The 22,930-nt window shown below is 39.7% G+C and overlaps 2 protein-coding genes across 2 annotated transcripts in view; one reads left to right on the top strand and one right to left on the bottom strand.

Annotated features, from left to right (window-relative positions):
* LCP1 (lymphocyte cytosolic protein 1) overlaps positions 1 to 227 on the bottom strand; it is a 51,964-nt gene extending 51,737 nt beyond the window's left edge. Inside the window, exon 1 of the mRNA XM_085324977.1 lies at positions 196 to 227. The gene's annotated coding sequence lies outside the window, so the exon portion shown is untranslated. The remainder of the gene's footprint in view (positions 1 to 195) is intronic.
* Positions 228 to 3,195: 2,968 nt separating this feature from the next.
* Positions 3,196 to 22,051, top strand: LRRC63 (leucine rich repeat containing 63). Its single transcript, XM_085324997.1, has 8 exons — positions 3,196 to 3,283; positions 6,747 to 7,454; positions 11,405 to 11,524; positions 12,156 to 12,322; positions 17,439 to 17,537; positions 19,123 to 19,259; positions 20,041 to 20,124; positions 21,892 to 22,051. The coding sequence occupies exons 1-8, from the start codon at positions 3,196 to 3,198 to the stop codon at positions 22,049 to 22,051; spliced, it is 1,563 nt and encodes a 520-aa protein (XP_085181123.1).
* The last annotated feature ends 879 nt before the right edge of the window (positions 22,052 to 22,930 follow it).

Raw genomic sequence — 22,930 nt, 5'->3', positions numbered from 1 at the left:
GGGTCCCCCCCGGCGCGCCCCTTTCCCGGCGGCTCCCGCTGCCCTTCCGCACTATCCCCGAGAGCCTCGACCCACTTCGCACGAGGAGACGCCACACCGACACCCCATCCCGTCACGGGGGGAAATGAAATAAAAATTAAATTAAATTATTAAAGAAAACGGCGATGCTGGAGTAAATTACCGGCCAGGACTCACGTTGCAAAGGCGCTGCCGGCTCCCCCCGCCGCTGCCGCCGCCCCCCCCCCCCCCGCCGCCGCCCGCCGCCAGCGGGGCCGGGCCGGGCCGGGCCGGGCCGGGCCGAGCCGGGCGGCCCCGCCCCCCGCGCGCGCGCAGCCGCCCCCCGCGCGCCGCCTCCAACGGTCGCCCGGGCGGCGGCGACGCCCGCGGGGGCTGCGCGGCCGCCGCAGCCCGCGTCGCGGCCCCCGCGCGTCGGGGCGGCCCTGGCCTCCTCCGCAGAGCCCGGTTTAGCGCGCGCGTTGTCTCCCGCATCCTTGGCYGCTCTTCTCGCGTATGGACCAGGCTGAATTCCTCCGCTGCTTTGCCTCTTTCCTTCTTGGACGTTGGCATCTCGTTGGCTGAGCTGCCCTGTTCCTTGACTAAATTAAACCTACTGTTGTGACCGTGGCGGTTTTTTAATGGCCGTAGTCGTTACTATTCCTGCTTCTGCTTTTGCTTTTGTTTTTCCCAAGAATCTCACCAACTATAACGGTTGTCAGTTTTATCTCGTGAAAAAATCATGTTCTCTCTATCCCTTTGGCTTGTTTTTTTCCTTCCTGCCTCTAACAGCTTAATCAACTCTTCCCCTGTTAGAAACACTAGGTTTTTTTTGTCCGTATCTCCTTTGCCTCAGGGCTTCCACCCAGTCTCCTGCTCTCCTTCATCCTCACCCAGCTCATCTCCGTAACTTCAGGGTTTCCTCTGGTGCTTTCACCTCCTGGGCATTTTGCCTCACAACACAGGTTATGTTTTGATCTTTCCCATTAAAAACAAGTGGACAGACAGATAGTACCATTTGTGACTCTTTGCACCCACAGTTAGTGCCCTATTTTCTCTGTCTGTGAGCTGGTTGAATGTGCTATTTACTCTCACTGTCAGGACCTCTTTCACTCCCGTTTTCATCCTAGGCCCTCATTTCTTTCCAGTGTGTTCTGCTGCTGGTAATTTGTAGGCAGTGGTCTTAAAGCACTGAGAATTTCCTCTTATCTAAATCTGAGAACATTTCTCATCCTCTGATGTCAGCCAGGTTCAACACAGAMCACGTATAAATAAGAGAGACGAAGAACATTTTTCATGCTTACATATGTATCCTAACCAAGTGTGCACCCTAACCATGTCCTGATTTTACATCAGGTTGGAAGTGCTGCCTATGCATTTGGAGGGGTAGCCCAGAGGGATTGTCCTCTGGAGATTTTCAAGATCAGACTGGGTAAAGTGCTGAGCAGTCTGCTCCGGAAGTCACAGTTGATCCTCCTATGAGCAGAAGTTGGACTACAGACCTCCTGAGATCCCTTCCATCCTGAATTATCCTAAATTATTATCTTATGATTCATGTGCCAAGTGCCATTCAACACAGCGTTTATCCTGAAGAGCGAAAGACTAGACTGCTAAGATGCACTGTCCTGCCAGGAAGTGCAAACATAGCTATAGTGTGCACCTGTTCTTGAAATTCATTTTCTTTGGCTTTATAATAAGTATTGCAGCTTTTACTATTATTATTACAGTCCTCCTGTGCCTGCATGTTATTGCAGTGAATTTCTGGTTAATGTCATGCATCATGCCAAATTCCAGTTACTTGTGTGGTGATAGTTCATCTTGTTACGATGTTTGATCATGTGAAAACTCAACATGGCTAAAATTGAACACCAGACTCGCTTTTCAAGCTCCYCTTGCTTCTTCCTTTGGATTGTGTTCACTCTCTTCATCACAGTATCACACAGGGAGCTCATACTTGGCTCCACACAGTATAGACATATTTTTTAATTTCCGTATTCCACGTGAGAGCTGGTTTATCTACAGAAACTGAGCTAATTTAGACAAGTTTGTATAACGGTACACTTCATGTAAATCAATGCAGCTTTGTGTGTGGACAAGGTTAAAGTCTCAAGTTGCACTACTTTTGTTAGTTTACTGAAAATATTTTTGTGTAGAGAGATCCTCTTCTATCTCTGTGTAACAGTTTTCTTAATCTTAGTAAATCTTCCTGTGATCTGTTGTATAGACTTCTGGCTTCTGTCTGGTCTCCTTTGTCTTTAGTTTGTCTTTGCTTTTCTTCTGATTTTAAGTACTTAAGAACCAAGTCTTCGTATTTTCACAGAATCACAGAATCACAGAATGATTGAGGTTGGAAGGGGCCTCTGGAGATCATCTAGTCCAACCTCCCTGCACAAGCAGGGTCACCTAGAGCATGTTAGATAGGATTGTGTCCAGGTGGGTTTTGAATATCTCCAGACAAGGGACTCCACAACGTTTCTGGGCAACCTGTTCCTGTGCTCTATGTTGTGATGTTATTAGCCCTACACCAATAAAACCCTCAAAACCTGCAATTTGGGATATACTTAATCTTAAAAATTACTGAGAATCAGAAATGTGCTGAACTTGATTATTGATAAGAGGATTTCCAAAACCAAAGGCCGAGGGTTCTTTTTTTGAAATTATTGCATGCAAAAGCTAATAGGAAGCCAGAAGGAAGCATAAGTATACTATGCAGAGTCAGCTTCTTTTTTTTTTAACTAGGGTAAAAGTACTATCTGTTGTTCTTATTAAATCTGTTTATCTAGCAGAAAACTATTTCCAAGAGCTTTCAGAACGGTAGACATAGGATGTTCCTCTATTTTACTGTTCCTCATTTGCCACAATTGCTTCATTCTTATGACAGAAGTACTAAAAACCATTTTTAATGCAAGCATAACAAAGTTAACAGAAGAGCTGTATCACTTTTTTTTATAATATCACTGATTTGTTTCCAGAAACACTAATGATAATTAGAAAAACTGTCAAATAGGTCACTAAGAGAACAATTTGGCCACTTTGAGTGGTTTATGTTTTTTTTAATCACCCAGTTTATCTGAACAGACATTTATAGCTCAGAACATTAAACCAGAGAGAGTGATTTATTTTATTTTKCTTTGTTGTCAGATTTTTTGGGTCTTTTGAAGCATATTCGATTATCCAGAAGAAGCAAAGGCAAAGCAGAAAATGGTTGAGCAACCGAAACTACTTCGTAGACCTCTGCCTCCTAAGCTGTCATCTAAGCTGTCTGCACAAAGGGAGAAGTTCAGCAAAGGTAAATTGTACAAAGACAGTCCTTGCAGTGCATAGTTTAAAATTCTGTGTATTCTCTAAAATTAACACAGAAGATGGATTGGGAGTGCTTGGTTACTCTGTAAATAATCAGTGGAGTGCAGAGGGATACCCATGCTGGCTCCAGTCAGCTAATTCTAAGATGAGCTCCTGGGTAGCACAGTGTGAGGGATCCAGAACTGGCCTCACACATTGATGTGCAGTGCGGTAATACTAATGTGAGTTGACGCAAGCATGTCACCGTAGCACAAAGTGTGCTGTAAAAGTGTCCGTTTGCAATTGCTATGGCTGTTCAGCAAATGATTAATATAAATAATCTTTGCCAGCCAGTGCCATAAGCTGCTACTGCAAAGCAGTGTGAATAAGGCTGGAATGTGAACCTTACCTGTATTTCTCCAGGAGACTGTTCCAGTTCATGTAAAATAATGGAGTAGTAATTGGGACAGGTGCTGGAGCTTGGGTCTTCTACCTGTCGAACACTAGCCACTGAACAACAGAGGCATTCCTTCTAGTTCACCCAAAGATACAACAGATAACATGAAAAACTGAAGATGTAAGCAAAATTAGATCAGATGAGGTCAAATCAAAGGGGAAGTGAAATACAAATTTGATTCAGAAAAAATGAAAAATTTGAGTTCTTAGGGATGATTCTGCTCTTCACAAAGTACTACTCCATATAAATAGACATTTATTTTGAAGGCACTAGGGAATTATAATTAAAAACAAAGAACTTGCAGTCTAATATGGTTCAGAAATAAATAGACATCTTTTGTGCATGTGAATTAAAAGCTTTTTCCAGTTTATATAAAGTAGCAATTGATTAAATATTTAAGTCCGAATCTTTAAAAATAAGACTAAATAAACACAATCTATAACCAGAAAATTTTAAATTTAAATGATCAAGAAGTAACCTGGAAAATAGGCGCTAATTCTGAAACCCAATGTATATAGAAGGACTCTGATGTGTGTTCACTGACTTCGGTTAAAACTGTGAGGCTGCAAGATCCACTGCAGGACCATAGCATACAGAAATTTGTCAATATTTATTCACTGGTTAGCATATTAAAGTAGTACAGTGAAAAAGCAATATTGTCCCTACGAACTGGGCTAAAAAGAGACCAAAGCAAGCCTTGTTCTTTTCCTTCTAGCTTCTGTAATTCTGTAAGAGTACATAAACAGCTAAAACTGCTCATTCTTTACATAGTTGTTAAGGCAGACCAACAGGAAAAAAAATCAAAACCATTTTTATGATATTTGGAATAAACTATAAYTAATTTTACATTTTTCAATATTATTTTGTTTCTTTGATAGAGCACTGTCACTTAGACTGTTTTATTACAAGTATGTAGTGTTGTTTTAAAAGAAACAATGGTAATGGTAATGTATTAACAATAACAGATCTATAATGATATTAAATCGTAAGGAAAATTCAGTTAGAGAAGTAAGGTTGAAAAGTCAAAAGATGTAATTATTGACCCCTTGATATTATTAGGTCCTTCTGGAGATTATTTTAAAAGGCTGGTAAAACTTTCTGTCTATTTTTGTGCAATGCATTTCCAGTCTGGCGCTGTCCAAACGGATCTAAATATTTCTGGCTTACTACCAGAGCTATGCTTCAGTGATTTAAAAGTGACAGATAAAGCTTTTATCCTGAAACAAAGTTCTGTTGTGATGGCTCTTCTTGTAGTAGAACATATGATTAGTGATGGATGCTATTTATAGCTTATAGATTTATATAGTACCCCTGACAAGAATCCAAGAGCTGCGCAATAACGTTTGTTCAAGGATCATTTCTCCCGTCACCAAATGTAATCTTTACATCTGATGGATATTTATACAGCAGCATGACCATTGATCAGAAACCAGCTCTTCAGCAATGGTAATTTGATCATCTTGGTGGATGGAATTGTTTTATGCTGCGTGAAGTGTGAGACTGAGTCTTGAGACCAAGGGCCCTGAGCTAAGAAAAAAAGATAATGGGTCTTTCAGTGGGGTAGCCTAACAAGTGTCTTTTCTGCTGCAGGGGATTGTAAAAAGTGCGGATATAACAGGATTAAATTGTTGACTGAAAAGGCAGCAGAAAATTCAGAGAGCTGTTGTGGTGGACTGTGTCCAGCAGATGCCTTGGAAGCTTTTGGTAATGGTAGCAAAGGGCAAGAACCTAAGGGAGATAAGGGAATGGTTCCMGCTTTCTTAGAGAGCTGAGTTGTTGCGGAGAGCTATGGAGGGTGACTTCTTCCCTCAACAGGGTCCCTGAAATTACTCTCCCAGTAGCAAAGGAAACGGAGCATCAAGCCTGTGGAATTGCACAGGCAGAATGAAGTATATTTAGGAAATATTTCTTCATTAATAAAATTGTTCAGCACTAAATGACTGCTGGGTGTGATACTGTTTGGAAATTGGGGACTAGCCAAGAAACCAGKGGATCCCTAGAATGAGATCCATGAGGATAGCCCTTGTACCAAACTCCATCTCTTACATGGAGTGTAAGAAATGAACCTCTGCCTCAGTGGTGTGATACACTAGSGTTCAGCACCATTCCACCACGAACTCTAGCGTGAAGATTTGAGGTAAGCTAAGCAAATAGGGTTTCTCAGCCTCTCAGTGATCGGTGAGGAGAGTTAAGCAATTCCACTGAGCTGTTAATGTTGCTGAAGATCTGGTTCATGCTCGGAGAGGTCTCCCTGCTTCCTAAGTGAGGAATTGTATATGCTCTTGTATTACAAGCACCTAGGAGCTCGGTGCCTAACAGTGTAAGGATGAATGCAGACCTCGGACTGGTAGAAGTGCATCTACCCACTCCTGATAAATCGTGTAAAGGTGCCTACAGGTTGGAAAAAATCCTGCAGTCCCTGTTGAGATTACCAGAGGTTTATTCTCATGTTCCTTTCAAAGTCTGACCACAGCTAACCTCACTTGCATCATCATACTTAATTCAACTCCATGGTGCTTTTTTGATATGGAAGTTTCTTGAATAGTTGCCCCTTTCCCTTTCRGTAGGGCTAGCCTGGGGTTTAGGCAGTGTAGGGAGCTCTGTGTAGCATAGAGAGCAACATTTTCATGGAAGGAGTCCCATTTATTTCTCACGTCAGAGATCTCATTGAATTATCATACAGCTTTTAGCAGAACCAACCCAGGATCCCTAAACAGGACCTCAAAACATACATCTGAAAACCTGCCCTTTCCATCCATGTTGGTATCTAACTCTGCTACTTCATATTACACATCATTCGATAGAGTGTTTAGGTAAATTCCATTCATGTTGGAAAAAAAAAAAAGAATGTATTTTGAAGTAAGACAGTGCTGGGGTGCAAAGTCCTAATTGTGCATTTTCTCTGAACAGGGAAAATCTGTATAGGGCATGGGGAATTTGTCACATAAACTTTTCCTCAAAAAAGATGTCAGTGCGCCTCATAAAAGTTTTTTTTTTCACTTGTCTTCACCAGGCAAAATTCTTGGACGGTACCAAAATAAAGCGATAAAGAGTACCAATGATGAAAATGGAGAAACAGTTCCTAGCAGCTATTTCAGTTCTCAGGGTCAAGACAAGCAGACAGGTGCTTTCCTCAGCAATGATCAGGTTTCTTACAGTCCGGTGCAAATTTTCTCAATACAGAAAGTGGAGCAGAAAGATTGTAGATATTTTTCATGTCTGGACCATAACAACAATGATTCTGAATGTTGGTCTTTCTCAGGCATTCCTGCAAGTGAATTTGACCAATATGAAATTATTCCTGCCCATTCAAGCGGCCAGATGCCAATTCAAAGCAATGCGCAAAACAGCTTTTCTGTCCGTACTCCTACGAGAGATGTTGTTATTACTAAAAATCCTAGTGGGCCTGATAGCTTCCCATTTCGCAAAAATTGTAGATTCTTTCATATGAAGCAACCAGAATTACAGAGGACTTGTCCTACCCATTTCTCTCCTCCTATATTTACATTGGAAAGTCTTGCTGCCATTTCATCTTCTCACCCTCTGCCATTGAAGACGACACTCAAAAAGCCAGTTGTTTCCCACTATAACTGTGAAGTACTCAGCAGGCGATTAATGACTGAAAAGAGGAGCTCACAGACTGAAGTTAATGGAGTGGTATTGTCCAATACTGACTTACCACTAGTTTCAACAAGAAAGTCTGAGCAACAGAAGATCCTAGGTAATTAATATTAAGTATACGAGGGTTGAGGGGGTTTTGGTACATTCTCTTACTGAAAGTCTTTCCTGAACATGCCTTGCAGGGGGAAAACACTCTTGTGCTTTTGTTTGTATAGGTGTTAGAATTTGTCCTCATTACTTGAAAAATACAGCTAGTATTATAAAATTATAGCTAGTAATAACACGCTTTTTTTTGAGTTATAAGATGGCAACAAGTTATAATTTAAATGTGGATAACTTATCTGTAACTGTTGGTATACAAGGGAAATGCTAGAAGTCCCATACCATGAGACTGAAAATTGTAGCCCAGTCAGTCACCAGGATTTAGGAAAGCACCTAATACCTTTAGCGGTCTTTGGTCCAGTCTCCGTGTATATATGTACATACATATATATAGCCAATTAATTGAGTCCAAAATGAGGTAAAAATGTGATTATATTGATCTTTTTTTCAGATCTCTGTTACTACTTTACATCTTACAAAATCTAGGATTTTACGTCGCTCATACTTATTCAGATAGGTGATTCTACAGGCTACTCCCATTAAGCTAATGCTTTATGGGTCCAAGGCCAATATTTTTTTTCTCTTTCAAGGTTGAAGTACTGAGCAGATGTCTTGTGATGATAATCTAGACAAATGCCMTGCAGTCATATTCAAAAGCTCTCAGGCAAACAGATAATACAGAATCATATTTTCCTCTTTTATTTTTCCACTTAGGTATAGTTGGTATGTTGGTAGAAATGTGACCCAGCAGCTAGGTAATGAGGACTGTGTTCTATCCTCGGTTTTGATAGGAACTACTGTTTAGTAAAAGTCTAAATGAAATGGCAAAAACTTATCCAGAGAATATAAGCTTGAGATACTTGATTTTTTGTCATGTTTGATAAAAACATACGTTCAGAGAGAATTAGCTTATATCAAGTCTCTGTAAGCCCAGGCTTCAAACATGCAGCACATCAAGTGTGTCTGATGCCTTGCCTTATGTTGCTTCTCATGTTATGCAGGTTTAAAAATAATACTGGGATCTTACTCTTTCCCCTTCACAACCATACACCATCTTCCTCTTTAGTCCTTCTGAAAACAGTATTTGTGTGGCCATGCTGCAAATCAGATCAAGACATATATCCAGCTTAAAAAAATGTTTTTACAGAATTTTCCTCAGGGCAGACCAGTGTCCTAGTCTACAGGAATCAATGATACTCCACAAACAGTTGTGCTGACACAACCTGGGAGGGAAGAATAATGCAGTAGGAGGAAAAAACAATTGGGAATTCTGTAAGCTGATATTGCTCCTGATCATTTTGTAGTGTGAAATCACAACCCTAGAGGCTGTGCCTCAGCTGGAGGGAGAAGGATGAACTCCACAGAGAACCTCCAGAGTCCTGCCTTCCCAGAGGACTACTTGTAGCACAACCCACCTTTGTCAGTGCTTCTGCAGCCAGGTTTCTTTCCAGTAGAAACAGTGCAGCAGTAGTAGAGAAAGGGTTTCTGTGGGTCCTATGCTGAAATGCATTAAGAATGAAGCTGCATTGCACACCTGGATTTAGGGGCATGGAAGTGCTCCCAAAATCTCCTATTTTGTGATTGCCTAGGATGAATTCAATCCCTTTCCTCTCTGAGAGCCAGGTCTTGAATGTAGAATACTTAGGTATCAGTTCTCCATTACTGGCTGGCAGTTAACTCTGTAACTCATGGCAAAAAGTGTTTGCCTCATGCCTCTGTAGGGCTAATCTGGAATCAGGCATACAGTTATTTCTGTACCTCCACTAGAAATCATTTGTATGGTGGAAATGGGACTTTGAAGTGTGGTAGTGATGTGAAAAGTGAAAATGTGCAGTCTCAACTATGTCACATTTTGGTATTGTGTGTGCTTTCTCCATCACTTTTGCACAGAACGTGATTCTGTGGTAGTTCTCTTTCCTAGTAGTGTGGGCTGCATGGAAACAGCTTTGAGAGGATAGCCACTCCACAGGGAGGAACTCCATTTTGCTGTGAAAGTCTAAAAGCAGCATTTTAAGATTGCTACAGGCTTTTCTGCAGACTGTGTAATTTGACTACACCACCCATCCAAACCCTTTGCATGGATAGAAATACAGCTGCTCTGTCATTAAGGACTGGAAAAGTGATTTGGAGGAAGGGGATGAAAACATGTGGAAGTTTCATCCCGCTGAAAAGGTATTCTGTTAGAAGGATATTTTGATGTGTTTCTTTTCAGTAGCATTGAAAGAGGAAAACTGTAATAGATCCATAGTGTTTCCTGAGGCCATGTCTCAGGCTCTCCTGTCCCCTTCAGGGAGTTCTTCAGAGTTGGGAGTAGCAGTGTCCCCTTCTCCTTATATTTTTCAGGCAGGTACATCCCTTCTTCTTCCTATCTTTGGGTGTTGCCCAAAATTGGTTTGAAAAAACTCTGTGAAGTTAGCAAACCACTGGTGCCTTCAGTGACAGTGAGGCAGACTCCATCAAATCTGACTAGAACCTCAAAGAGGAAATTCATCTCACCTAATTTCATCTCCTTAATCATTTGATCACAACTAGTAATGAATGTCTCTTCTCTAACCTGTGAAGAGGACAGAAGGTTCCAGAGGGCAATTTTTCCTACCTCAAGGTAGACATCTTGGGTGTGTTCCAAGATGGGTGGAATGAATCAAGCACAAAATAGATAGCTACTTTTTGGCCATTTACAGTAAAACATAATTTTACATTGTCATTTCATGGCTGACGCTCTGTGTTACATACCCGTGATCAACTGCAGAAATGTGTAAAAAGCAGCAAATCATAGCAGTTCTGTTCTCAGCGCAGAAACTCATAGCTGTTCAATGTGGCCAGTGCTGTAGCTCTATAGTGGTTGCTCACACTGCAGGTGGATGTAAGATGATTATGGCAGAGAGAAAGGAGGTGTTTGAGGTTGACTAAGGGAACCAATAAGTTGAAGTAAGCTGTTAAGTAATATATTGGTTCACCTCCAGGTACTGGACAAGCATATTATTATTTAAGCTCAAATTTTCAAGACAAGAATGCTTTTTTTGTGAAATGATTTCATATCTGCATTGTGGATAGGATAAACCTCTTCATGATAAACTACAAAATGTTAGGCCTAGATATCCTGGATATCTTGGGAGAGAATAATCTCATGCACCAATATAAGTAGTGGTCCAACTCTCTGGAAAGCAGCTTTGCAGAAAAGGATCTGGGGGTCCTGGGAAGTTGACAGTTTGAACATGAGCAGCAGTGTGCCCTTGCAGCAAAGAAGGCTAGYCCCATACTGGGCTGTATAAGCAAGAGTACRGCCAGCAGGTCAAGGGAAGTGATTATTATCTGGTATTTGGCACTTGCAAGACTATTCCTGGGATAGTATGTCCAGTTTGAGGCCCAGATTGTCAAGGGACCACAACATACAAGGAAAGACCAAGAGAGCTGGGATTGTTCACCCTTAAGAAGAGATGGTTAATGGGAGATCCTACTGCTGTCTTCAACTAGAGCCATGCTCTTCTCAGAGATGCACAGTGGTAAGACCAGCAGCAACAGACACAAGTTGGAACATGGGAAATTCTGATTAGATAGAAAGAAAAACCCTTTCACCGTGAGGTTGGTCAAGCACTGGCACAGGCTGCACAGAGAGATTATAGGATTTTCCATCCTTAGAGTTATACAGAGCTCAACACGACAAGACTCTGAGCAACTTGATCTACAACTGCCTTGAGCAGGGCGTTGGACTAGGTGGTYTCCCATAGATCCTTTCCAGTCTGAATTATTCAATTATTCTATGTCTTTTTTGAAGCTGTAGAAGCAGAGTTTTAAAATTAAGCTGTTAATTTAAGGTCTTTCTTGCTGTGGTTGAATAATATATATTGGGCCTTTGTACGATAAGATTCTGAGCCATATCTATAAARTTATCTATTATTTCTTGTGTGTGCAGAATGTATTCCACTATTATCTTACACTTCTCTTTAGAAATGGCCTTGGAAGAGAAAATAAGCAAATGTGATCCACCAGAAGAAAACAAAGAAAAAACGGATACTATGCACTATCTAACACTGGCTGAATCTGAAAGAGAAGAAGGACCCTTTACAGGTAGGAACAAGAGGTTTATATCACTTCTGGGTGTACAGCATGGGCCAAGAGTCATGAAATGACACTATGGGAAATCAGGTTCTCAGAAATGCAGCATGCTGCCTGTAGATGTACGGACTATAGCCGCTACATGCTGTTGCATTAGCAGAATAGTGTAAATATATAATTATAAAATAACAAATAATCTGCAGTCTTGACTTAGCATTTCTTTGAAGTGACAGTGAGGTTGAACGTCCATGACCTGAAGCACTCAGGAGAAGAATGCCATTGCTGAACCCTTTGGGGTTGAGAGCACTGCAGCACAATGGAGACTCTGCAATCTGCAAATGGTAACTATGGAGGAAGGCAAACTACTACCATTACTGTTGGCCATAGTCCAACTCTGCTCCCATGCCCCCTTTTTTCTATACATGAAGTCTTATTTTTATCTCAAAAAAGATGTTTATAGAGAACCTGCAATCTTAATTCAGATATTSAGGAGTTAATTGATTAGTATGTGAGAGTTTTGTCCGAGTATGGTAACAGAGGAGCGAAAGGATTAGATTTAGGATATATGCAAAACGTCTTTCATTTGGTGTTTATTACTTTTCCTTAAGAAATTCTGTAATGCCTGAAATCYCTTCTTTATTAATAATAGAGTCTTATGATGTCCCTGATGGCAATASTATGGAGGATGTTTGGAAAACTAGTTTCCAGTTTCCAGTAAGCAAGCAGGATGAAGAGGCAGAATTGATGTCCAGGTCCCAACTAGAAGTATTGCGTTGCCTATTGTATCAGAAGCTTGCTCTTAACCTTCAGGTATGTCCTTTAAAAATGCATTGATCATATTGCTGTGTTTAATAGTCAGTACCAGCTTTCATTCAAAATATCTTTTGGCTTTGTAACCKCATCCACATAAACATGGTCTAAAATACTTACTATACAGTTGCATTAAAAAAGGAGTGCTTAGAATGATTTAAAATTTMTTTTGAACATTCGAGTTGCTGTAGCAATAGCTATTTTACATGCTTCTGCAGTTTTGTTGCCTTAACTTCTCCATTGTTTGTTTTTTCCTTCCTTTCCTTTCTTCTTGCTTTCTTTCACTATTTCCTCTGTACTTTTGCGATCTCATTTTCTTTCTGATACATCCTCCGTAATTTTTATGGCACTTGCTCAGCAGTGTTCCTCCTGCCAATGTGTTTGTAATTCAACCTAAATTACATCAGTACCACACATAGGTTTGGTGAGATTCGGAAAGTGGGAAAAGGTGCCTCTTGCTTTTCGTAAGAAGTAAGATTTAAAAGTTTGGGTTTCAGGGATCTACCTGCTAGTCTAAACTTTGTCCCTTGGTGGATCTAGGCCAGTAGTTGTAGTCTGCTAACTRAAGGAGCCTCAGAAGGCTTCGGCCAAATGGAAGCTCCCATGTGGGACTCTGCTTGAGCTTACATGTCTGCCCTCCTGGGGCACACAAACCCCAACCAGCTAGCATTAAAAAAATGGTTTTCTAAGCCACCTTTATATAAATGGTTTGTAGCCATCACCCCACTGTCTGCTGTAGGCTTTCATTGCAGTAGGAGTTGCAATCTGAATAAGCAAAATCCTCCTTGGAAGCAGAGAGTGGATATGGTGTGGACATTAGTATCTCAAAATAAATGTATCCAGTCAGAGGGTGGATCAGGAATAACTTAATCGGGGATTTGGGGAATAATTCTACTTGGTTTGTTTCTGAGAKCAAGACTAGCTAGTTCTTAAAATATGAACTCTTATTTATTTGCATATACATATATATATATTATATATGTATGATATAAATTATGCATCTATATACATTCAGTTTTAAATATACCTCTGTCTTAAGCAAATCCTCTGTGTAAATTAAGTATTTAATCCCTTTTAATGTGATCTTGAAAGAACTGATTTACTGGTTTTCTTTCTTGTTCTATCATCTAGAAAACTTTTGAAATGTCAATAGCCACAGTGAATTTCTCTGTATTTGAAAATGTTGTGCTGTGATATGACTGTGTTGGTAAGATATGCTAAGAAGTAGACCATGTTGTTTACAAGGAGCAATATGGTACAAATTTTGTGCATCTGATTCCTATTTATTGTTGAGATTCTTTGGTACCATATGTGTAAGAAGTTTCATTATCAAATCAAACAGATTATGCGGCTTTATTATCCGTTTCTGCAAAAGCATYGCCAAAATGGAAACTGGCAATGACAGAGATGGAAATACCAGAACCGACATCATAAGCAAACAGTGCTTGGAGTTCTCTTTCTGAGTACTATAAAAAACAATTATTGATTTTTCACTTTCTTGCCAATGATGCCCTTATGTCGCTACAGAGAAGAGTATTTATAGAGCTTTTTTTTCTCTTTACTGAAAAATGTACAGTATATAAGCTCCTCAGCAGTGTAAATCATCTTTGGAACACCAAAGTCAATGGAGCTACTCTTCACTTTACCATCTGAGAGCTRAGATCTTCAAATGACCCTTCCTTCTGTTTTATTCTACTTATATATGCTTTACCTAGTGCTTATTCAGAGAACTGTTTGCTCTCACTACTGTTATTTTTCTGATTTTTTGAGAGGTCTCACTGGGGAAAGGGTAGTCTTGTAGACAGTCAGGTCTTGCCACATATTAAAGAGTTCTTGATTCAAGGTCCACACTGATGACCAATTTTCCTTGCTGCGCTGCATCCATTCTTTTTGGAGGGGGGCTAGCTACTTAAATTATTTCAAGTTACTGAGAAGAACATATATACCACAGCACAGGTGCTACCTTGTGAGGGCCTATTCACCTGATGCATGTTGCAGAGAGCTCCAGGCTATCCTTCAGTGTGCTGATGCATCCACACAGCAGGATGCAGCTACATGCAGACAGACTGGGGTTGCAGGATAGCCAGCTCTGTACACACAAGCTAATAAGCCATGCTCTCAGCCCATGCACAACACTGTACTGGTGTTGTTCCTTTTCTGGAGGAMGCTGACTTCAATTATTTTTAGAATTTCCTCATTGCTTTCTGAGACACTTTATTATAYAGTATTGACATGACTTATATTTTGAGCATCTAATGGAATGATCTCTGCAACTTTGCTGAGGCCTCCAATAATAGCAATGAAGATTTGTCATATGGCATTCTTTTTATCTCTAGAAGAATTGAGACACTTGAYGCTTTGCTGAGGTTGACCGTTCCTGGAAACTCACTGTGTCCAGAAATTCTAGAAATCTGAGTCAGCTATGTGCTAGTCTGCTGTATGGTGGTGAAAATCTGTGTGAAAGAATTGCAGGATCAATACTCAGAGCTGTGCAGAACTGTAATGGCAAAATGAAAATAGGCGAGAAGCCTCATTTCGGAGTATACCTTCTGGTGTCCCATCTACTTGTAGGCTGCCATTCAAAACAATCCAAAATTTTTCAATGAAATCRGATTTCAAAATTTATTAACAATTTCAATTGTCTTTTAAAATATCTTTATTTATAAAATTTTTCAAAACACATCTTCTATTTCTTTAAGGCACCTCTCCTTTGAAATGTTGACTTATTTATTAAAACAGAAAGGTAAATTCATAAAAAGCTTAAATCATAACATACAAATCGTAATACACAATGTTCCTAAGTTGTCCAGATATTTCAATTTGCACAATCTAAAACAATCCTGTATCTTATTAACCTTACTGTCTTTTGTGAACAGGAATTATTTTTCAGCATCTCAGAAATGTGTTAGACTTTAAAACAGATTTTCATGCAGCACAACAGTAAGTCACACTTCTGTGCTTGAAGATGTAATTACAAGCTCTAGCCAAAGCAATTCTTTAACTAAGTAGTTTATGATCACAGTCTGTTGTTGTTAGAGAAATACCACCCCAAATTTGCCGTGTTTTTAAGCTTTTGTGATTTCATCGTCAGACTAGAAACAGACTAGGAACCAAAACATCCAGTCCACCATATTTTCCTTGGATGAGTCAAGGAATATCTGTCAGACTAGGGAATGTGGCTGAAGAGCCACACATTATTCCCCTTACACCTAGAGCCCAGGAGCTGCTGCCTCCAGTGTACTCTCTGGTGAAGGGAAAAAAGACAGAGATGCCCTTCTTCTCCAGGTCCACTGACTGCTAGCCCTCCTGCTTAGTACTGGGACCAAGGCCAGGACCAGACCTGGTCTTTTTTACAAAAAAAAACGATCTTTTTTTCCAGGAAAAGAATTGATTTTGTGGGTTTTATAATGAAGCATTGAAAATTTTGTTTTAATCTAGTTTCAGTCATCTACTACTACCCTGGGAAATCTTCAGATGGARCATTTTTTTCTCTCAAAATAAAAACTCCAGGGTTCTATGGAAGTATTACATTATACTGCAATATTTAAGTCTAATTTCATTATAATAATCTTCATTATTGATATTTGTGTAACAGGTTATTGTAACTTTTATATTGTATTGTAACTCTTAGCTTTAATTTGGTATGACTACAGGGAATTTAATATGTAATATATGTTATATAGATATGCTTTACTATATATCTATCATGAAAATGATTAAGTTTAGCTTATGAGGAAATAGATGCTATATTTATATATATTATATTGTATTGAGACTGTATTTGGCTCTGWAATATAAACCACAATCCATGTAGTTTAAGGCTGTATGTGTAGTAATAGCATTATGCTTTCCTGAAAGGAGTCATAATAATGCAGAAGTAGAGATCTCTTGGTAGAGTTTTTTGTATAGAATTTCCTAGGTTTGAAATGGAACAAAGAGTTTAATAAAAGAACAATAAAACAAACAAAAAAATTCACTACCTGGGCTCTGGAGCTGTTTTGGATTGCAGCTCTCTRTAGGATGAGTGCGTTCCAGAGTTTGGAATCACTTGAGAGGCTGTACACCTTAGGAAGGTCAGAGAGGAAAGCTTAGTACAGTCTGAACAAAGTTGAAGGATGAGGTAAGAAGAGAAGGGAGCCCAAAATCACAGGGCTTAAAGGCAGCCACAGAACTGCACCACTTACTTCATCACACAGTTAAGAAAGCAGCCTGAACCCAGGGGCACTACTGAGAGAGAAAACCTTGGTGCTCTTGGGGATTGTAGGCATAGATTCACTGCATCAATGTGTTCATGTTCCTGTCCTCTCTAAATGTGTTGGTTCCTTGATCATCTGCATTGCATAAATATTCATTCACTTCCAGTTTTTCTTGGTGTTAGAAAATTATTCCCTCTGCAACAAAATCTGAATATAGTACTGGGCCTGGTTCACTGCAGAGGCCCAACCTAGTAAGCAGCATAGACAAGACTACATCTGCTTTGGCTCCCTTTTCCGTACTCACTGGCTGCTTCAGGGCTTGTCATCCTCTGTCCTCCTATATGCCATTGCACCATAGACAAAGCAATCTGGCAAGCTTTGAGAAGTGTCCTCACATTATTACAGACTCTCTGATCTGAAAAAATAACACTTGCAGAATAATAATTTTGCATTATAGCAGCGGAGAGAACCATGGCCAAAGGCTATGCAGTATATATGCAGTCTTCTTTCAAGCAGGTAAGTCCAGGCAGTGTGCGAAGATGCCACTCTGTACCATGTTAGCTGTGGCCAGGTATTACTCACTGAGTAGATGCATTTACCAGATGTAAACAGAAGGTCCACCCTGGAAAAAGAGAACCAGTTATTTGGATTTGATGGAAAGGTATATGAACAGTGAAGGATTTGRTAAGGGCAAGGTGGACTGGGCATTGAGTTGCTAATGAAGACATGCTTCAGGCATGTCTTTGACACTGCTTAATCTTACTCTGTTCACAGGTGCATCAAGTTATGGTATTTCTGGCTTTGTTTAATGATAGATCTGTGAGTTCTGAAGAGCTGTTCTGAAGAATGTTACTTTTGTGCATTTAAATGAAAAGACAGTGTTTTTTATGCAGCTGACCTGTTTTTTATGTATCTTTTAGGGCTACTTTCTATTTCGCCTTCCAAACCTGACCCCTTTAATGGATACTTTGATCAACCTTAATTTGTCATTCAATAATTTATTCTTCTTTCCTATGGAGGTGAGTACTTGCTGCTTATTTTCCATGACTTCACTAAAAATGATGTGAAGCTGATATTGTGCAGTTCAGGTACAAAACGTAACTTTCAAAGAGTCATGGTTTAATCAGTGATGCAACTGTCACAGCACAGGTATTTAAAACAAAAGGAAGAAAAAACAGTTTACAGTATTCAACTTCTTTATCCTTTTGGTTTGTTGGTTTTCTGGGGTTTAGTAAAAATCATGGAAGTCTTCTTTTCTGCCCTCCCAGGTTCCCATCCTTGAGCTCGGAGAAGGCCCTGCTCCCAAGGGCATTCCCTTATCCGCCTCCTCCCCCTAGGATGGTGGTTTCAGTCTGCCCAACTCACCTAAGATGTTCAGATCTGAAAGTGACATGATCAACAGCAGCTGAAGACCTGCAGTTTCTGGAAAAAAAAMCATATTGGAGCAGGCTTAATGTGGACAGAATCACTAGGAATGAGTATCTATCAAATTTTAGAAAAGTTTTAATGACAGACCTTATTGTTTTCAAACACTTGCAGCTTGGGCAGATTGAGGCTGATTTTCCTGAGGATGCTGGCAGATGCATTAATCTTAAGGGACAGTGGACATTTTTTTTTTTAATGAATTTTTCTGGAGGTAATACAAATGCCCCCATGCCAGCTGATACAATGGTAACTGCATGGTTACATGATCTCTCCTGTTCAGGCCGAGGGCTGGGTCTGCCTAGGCAAAGGCCGTCCTCTGACAGCTTACAGTAGTAGAATGATGTAGGCTGAAAGGGAATTCTGGAGATTGTTAATCCAACACCCCTTTCAGAGCAGCRCCAGCTTAGACCTTCAGATGTCTTTTCAAGAGCACAAAACTCTGGAGCTAAAAAGTTAAAATAGTGCTTCTCAAACTTCTCAGAAATGTGATTTCCTCTCCCCCCCACTTCTGACTTACCATCTTTATGCAGCCAACCACATAGGAGCTTAAAAAGTGGAATGAGTAACTTAAATATAAGCACTTAAGCTTTTTCTAGCAGTTAATAGTCTCTCTTTCAAAATCTTTCTCTACTCCTTTTGTGATTTTGATCCGTGGTTTGAAAAGCATTGCACGCGCCCTTTCAAAAGCAGGAGGATTTATCGTACTGGTTTTGGAATCTTTTCTTAGGGCAAAGAAAACAGAATATTTTTCTATGATTTATTTTCATACAGTAAAACATTWTTGAGCCAGACATTATAGGAATGGAGAATTTCAACTCAAAAAGTTAAAGTTAGGATGCAACATCAGGAGCAAAAACAAAACTTACAAAGGGAAATGCTGGATGGTCTTAATATCCAGGAGCACTAGCAGACCTGCTTGCAATTCTCACTCACAATGTTGTAAGTGATACAAGTGACTGTTAACTATATCTCAGAGATAACTGCAATACTGTTTACAATAATTAGCAATAATCTGCATTTCCAGTATTTACAATAGATAATCTTAAAATATTTATTTTCCAGTTCTTCCAGCGTAGCTTACTAATACTAGAAATGCAGAATACCCGCAACAGAACTCTTTACATGCTTTATGATGAAAAGCTGTTGCTATTTCCATTGCCTGTTCCTTTCCTTCCTCAGGTGCTCAATATTAAAACCTTAGAAGTCCTGGTGCTCCGAAACAACCCTATCAGAGAGATCCCTAATGACATTTACAGACTGAAGTCACTGAAGAAATTTGTCATTTCCTTCAATTTGTTATCAGAACTTCCAGCTGGGTAAGATACGTTTTACTGCTTGAGGAGACTGTAACATTTCTAAGCATAAATGAGGATTTTTATCCTGACATACATTATAATCATTCACCCTTTTCCATTCTAGCCATGCCATGAACCAAAACAAAAAGACTTTCTAGTAGTAGTAGAAGGCAGAAGTACTGAAAAAYTTAATTGTAATACTTGCTAAAATACCACACCATACTGAATCTTCACTACATATATATTGGTTAGCCGTAGCTTATTTTCAGTAAATAGACATTTTAGCTAAAAACAATTTGAGGAAGAATGGTCTGATGGCTTCCATTCTTGGCTCTACAGTCTGTTCCTGTCCTTGGCTGCCTCTGTTTGGCAGTAAAAATAAGCAACATTTTAAAAATTAGATAATACATTAAAATATAACTCTCCTGCTGAGGTGCTGGAGCACAGAAGCAGAAGTCCATTCCTAGAGTATTTCAGGATGCTAAGACATAGCTTCATGCCCCTCATTTTAGGTACTTAATTGAGGCACAATGCTCAGCATTCACATGGAATGGGGAGAAACAGATACTTCCAGAGGTCATTTCATAAAAGAGCTGAATCACTGTTACGGATGCTAAAAAGATTCTAAGCCATAGTGCATTTTCGTTTCATTTCATTATGCACTGTATCACACTTAGTACATAATAGTTTGAGCTGCCCAACTGGACTAGATGACCTCCAGAAGTCCTGTACAACCTAAGTTATTCTATGATTCTCTGTCATCTGTGTTTCTAACTTATGATTCTGTTTTATTTTGCTGTAGGTTGTTCTTACTAGACAATCTCCAGCATCTAGACATCGCTTATAATGATATTAGCTTTATCCACAGTGACATCAAGAATCTCAGGTATATAAGCAACATAAAGTGAAAACAGGTCTCTACATCATAATCCCGTAGACCATATTTTGATCCTAATTATACCGATGGATACATGGGAAAGATTCATGGCACCCTCACCTCTCCCTTCCTAATCCTGTCCTGTGTGGGGGGAGGCTCATGTAAACAGAAACATTAATGACAATTGCATACCAGAAATAGCTATGGGTAGAACCAGCCAATATTCATAAGTATCTTGACGATAGCTGTAAGTCAAATATTTCCATGCAAAATGTGATCATCCTTTCATTTGGACCATCTATTTGCACATATACTTGATTTGTATGATGAACAAAGAGAAAGTATACCTCCAAACCATTCATGGCTCTTTTCAAGAAGTGTGAAATGTTGGTAAGAATTAAAAACTAACTCTACAGGAAACACCAAGTAGAAACTGTACAAAAGGAATTATTTGTACATGAGACGGTTGTTTTTTGTTGCCCTTAATGTTGATGTTCTCTATGTACGTCTAACACATTTAGAAACACCCAGCCCTGTCTTTAAAGATAACTCAGATATTTAAATAATAATTGGAAAATACTATATATATAGTTGCATCCAGTGCTTAAAATGCACTGTAAGAAACACATAGCTCTTTAAAATATGTGCTGTCTTGGTTTAGTGGTTCATCAAATGGGAATTAGGAAATTATAGTCATAGTTAAGGTAGGATATGGTCTGAACAGTTTGTAAATGTCTAGTGGTCCTTAAAATTACAGGCAGCTCGAATTCTTGAACATTGAAGGGAACCAACTCTCTGCTTTGCCATGTGGGGTTTTGAATCTTCCGCTAAAATGTCTCAGAATAGAAAATAGCTTCATACATCCCTTGTTATGGAGTGAACAGAATCAGAACCAACCTCAGAAGCTCACTCATCTGGCTGCCCTTTGCTTCTCCAGAAATAATCTAAGGGAAAAATATACAGACATCTCAGAAGATATTAAAAAAATACTGGACGAGTAAGTAATATAGAGTATGTCTTGATCCTTTGGCTCACACAGGAGTGTTGTGTGCAAGAAATATGCATAATTTGCGGCTCTTCAGTGATTCTACAAGTATTGTTACCACACTACTTCATACTTCRCTGTTTCACATTAAATTAATGTTGATCAGTGGTATGCTGTTACATAATGTTCAGTTTATCCATGCAGTCACATTCAGTTCAGATTTTGAGTGTATATCTGTCTGAGTGAATGTGAAAATTGATATTTAAGTGAGATATGTCAGGTGCTGTGTGTAAATATTGTCTTCTATTTAATGTTGCTAGAATTTTAGACTGCCACCTGTCCTGCAGASAAAATGTGTGCTGGAGCTTCATGTTCTGGCCATGTGTCACGCWAGTTTGTTCAGAAGTGAGACTGAACCTGAAGCTTATGGATGAGACAAAAAAAAGATGTCAGTTCCATTTCTGGAAATTGCAGAATTCCTCTCTTCTTTCTCTCTCCTCCCCACCCTTAAAGTTGAGTACATCTTTGTATTTTTGATGCATCTGTGCCATGCAGACTGTGCATTCAGGCTAGAGTAATTACTTCTTTGGAATAGAGTAGGCCTGTGCTGAAATAGAGCTGAGGAAGTTCAGGCTTTTTCCTCTAGCCTAGAACCACAATCATTTTGAGGCCAGATAATTTTTTTAATTTGCATTTGTCAGTGAGGAAGTTGAACTGCTGTGTCTGTGTATATAGTCTTGGAAGTATGATGCAAATTTTCTGTCTTGGTTTTTTTTTTTTTTCCATTGTAGTTTTACTGTCTGTGACTGCTGCAGTGGACCTCGGTATGGCAAAGGACTTCGGCTCATTCGACTTTACAGGAATGTTTTTAGATTTGGAAGGCTTCCCTTTTGCTTCCATGCCTGCTCATCATCCTGCCTCAGAAACTTCATGTATCAGTCTGAGGCTTGACTCTAGTACTTTATGGAAAGTGATCTAGATTATAACAGGGGAACAGGAAATGGGATAAAATAATTAACAAATACGAAGTCTCTTAGGTCGTGTTGTTCTGTTGGACAGCTTGTGGCTCTGCAGGAGTGATGGGATCACTTGGTGTGTATTTTACCCTATCTTTCTTAAAGTGTTTTCAGCTCTGAATAGTCTGTTTCATATCTATTTGTATATAGCTGGATCAAAATGAAAGGCAGATTCAGCTGCATGTAAAACTGAAGAAGTTACATGTTCACCCTGTTCTTCTGTCAGAGATACYTGTAGAGGCTTTTATCAGACTGTTCCCCACCCCTAGCAATGAACCATTTTACATTGTACCTATACCTGTTCCAAGGCAAACAATTTGTAAGAATTTTGCCATGGATCTGTAACAGATTTTGGACCCCAATTTACTGAAGTCAGTGACAAAGTCTTACTTCACTTTGGAACACCCATAGTTGCAACTTTGACCAAATGGGGGAAAGAGACTGTTGCCCTGTCCCTGGTATGGCCTCACTGGACTTGCCCAAAATCTAGTATTTTCACAGCCTCCAGATGGAAGTGCTTTGGTTTTCTGGTGAGTCTCAGGAACAGTTGGATATTGTGACTTGAGCTTGGAATGACTCTTCATAAACGCTGTATATGCCACATAATAAAAGCAGTTTGGGTCCAGAGACAGTCCAAAGTGGAGAAAAGGGGAAAGATAAGGGCAGGAGAAATGATAAACTGATGACTCTGGCTTTCTTTGAACACAAGCAATCCCATGGCAAGATGGACACCTCCGCTGCAGGGATTAGATTACACAAGCATGCATCCGTAACATCAAGGGCGGGGCCCAATACACAGGCTTCCTGCTCCTAG

The sequence above is a fragment of the Rhea americana genome, unplaced genomic scaffold, assembly GCF_003343005.1.
Source record: "Rhea americana isolate MKP2758 unplaced genomic scaffold, rheAme1 scaffold_95, whole genome shotgun sequence".
Taxonomy (NCBI): domain Eukaryota; kingdom Metazoa; phylum Chordata; class Aves; order Rheiformes; family Rheidae; genus Rhea; species Rhea americana.
Note: the sequence above shows the minus strand (reverse complement) of the source record. Positions and strands in the feature narration are given on the sequence as shown.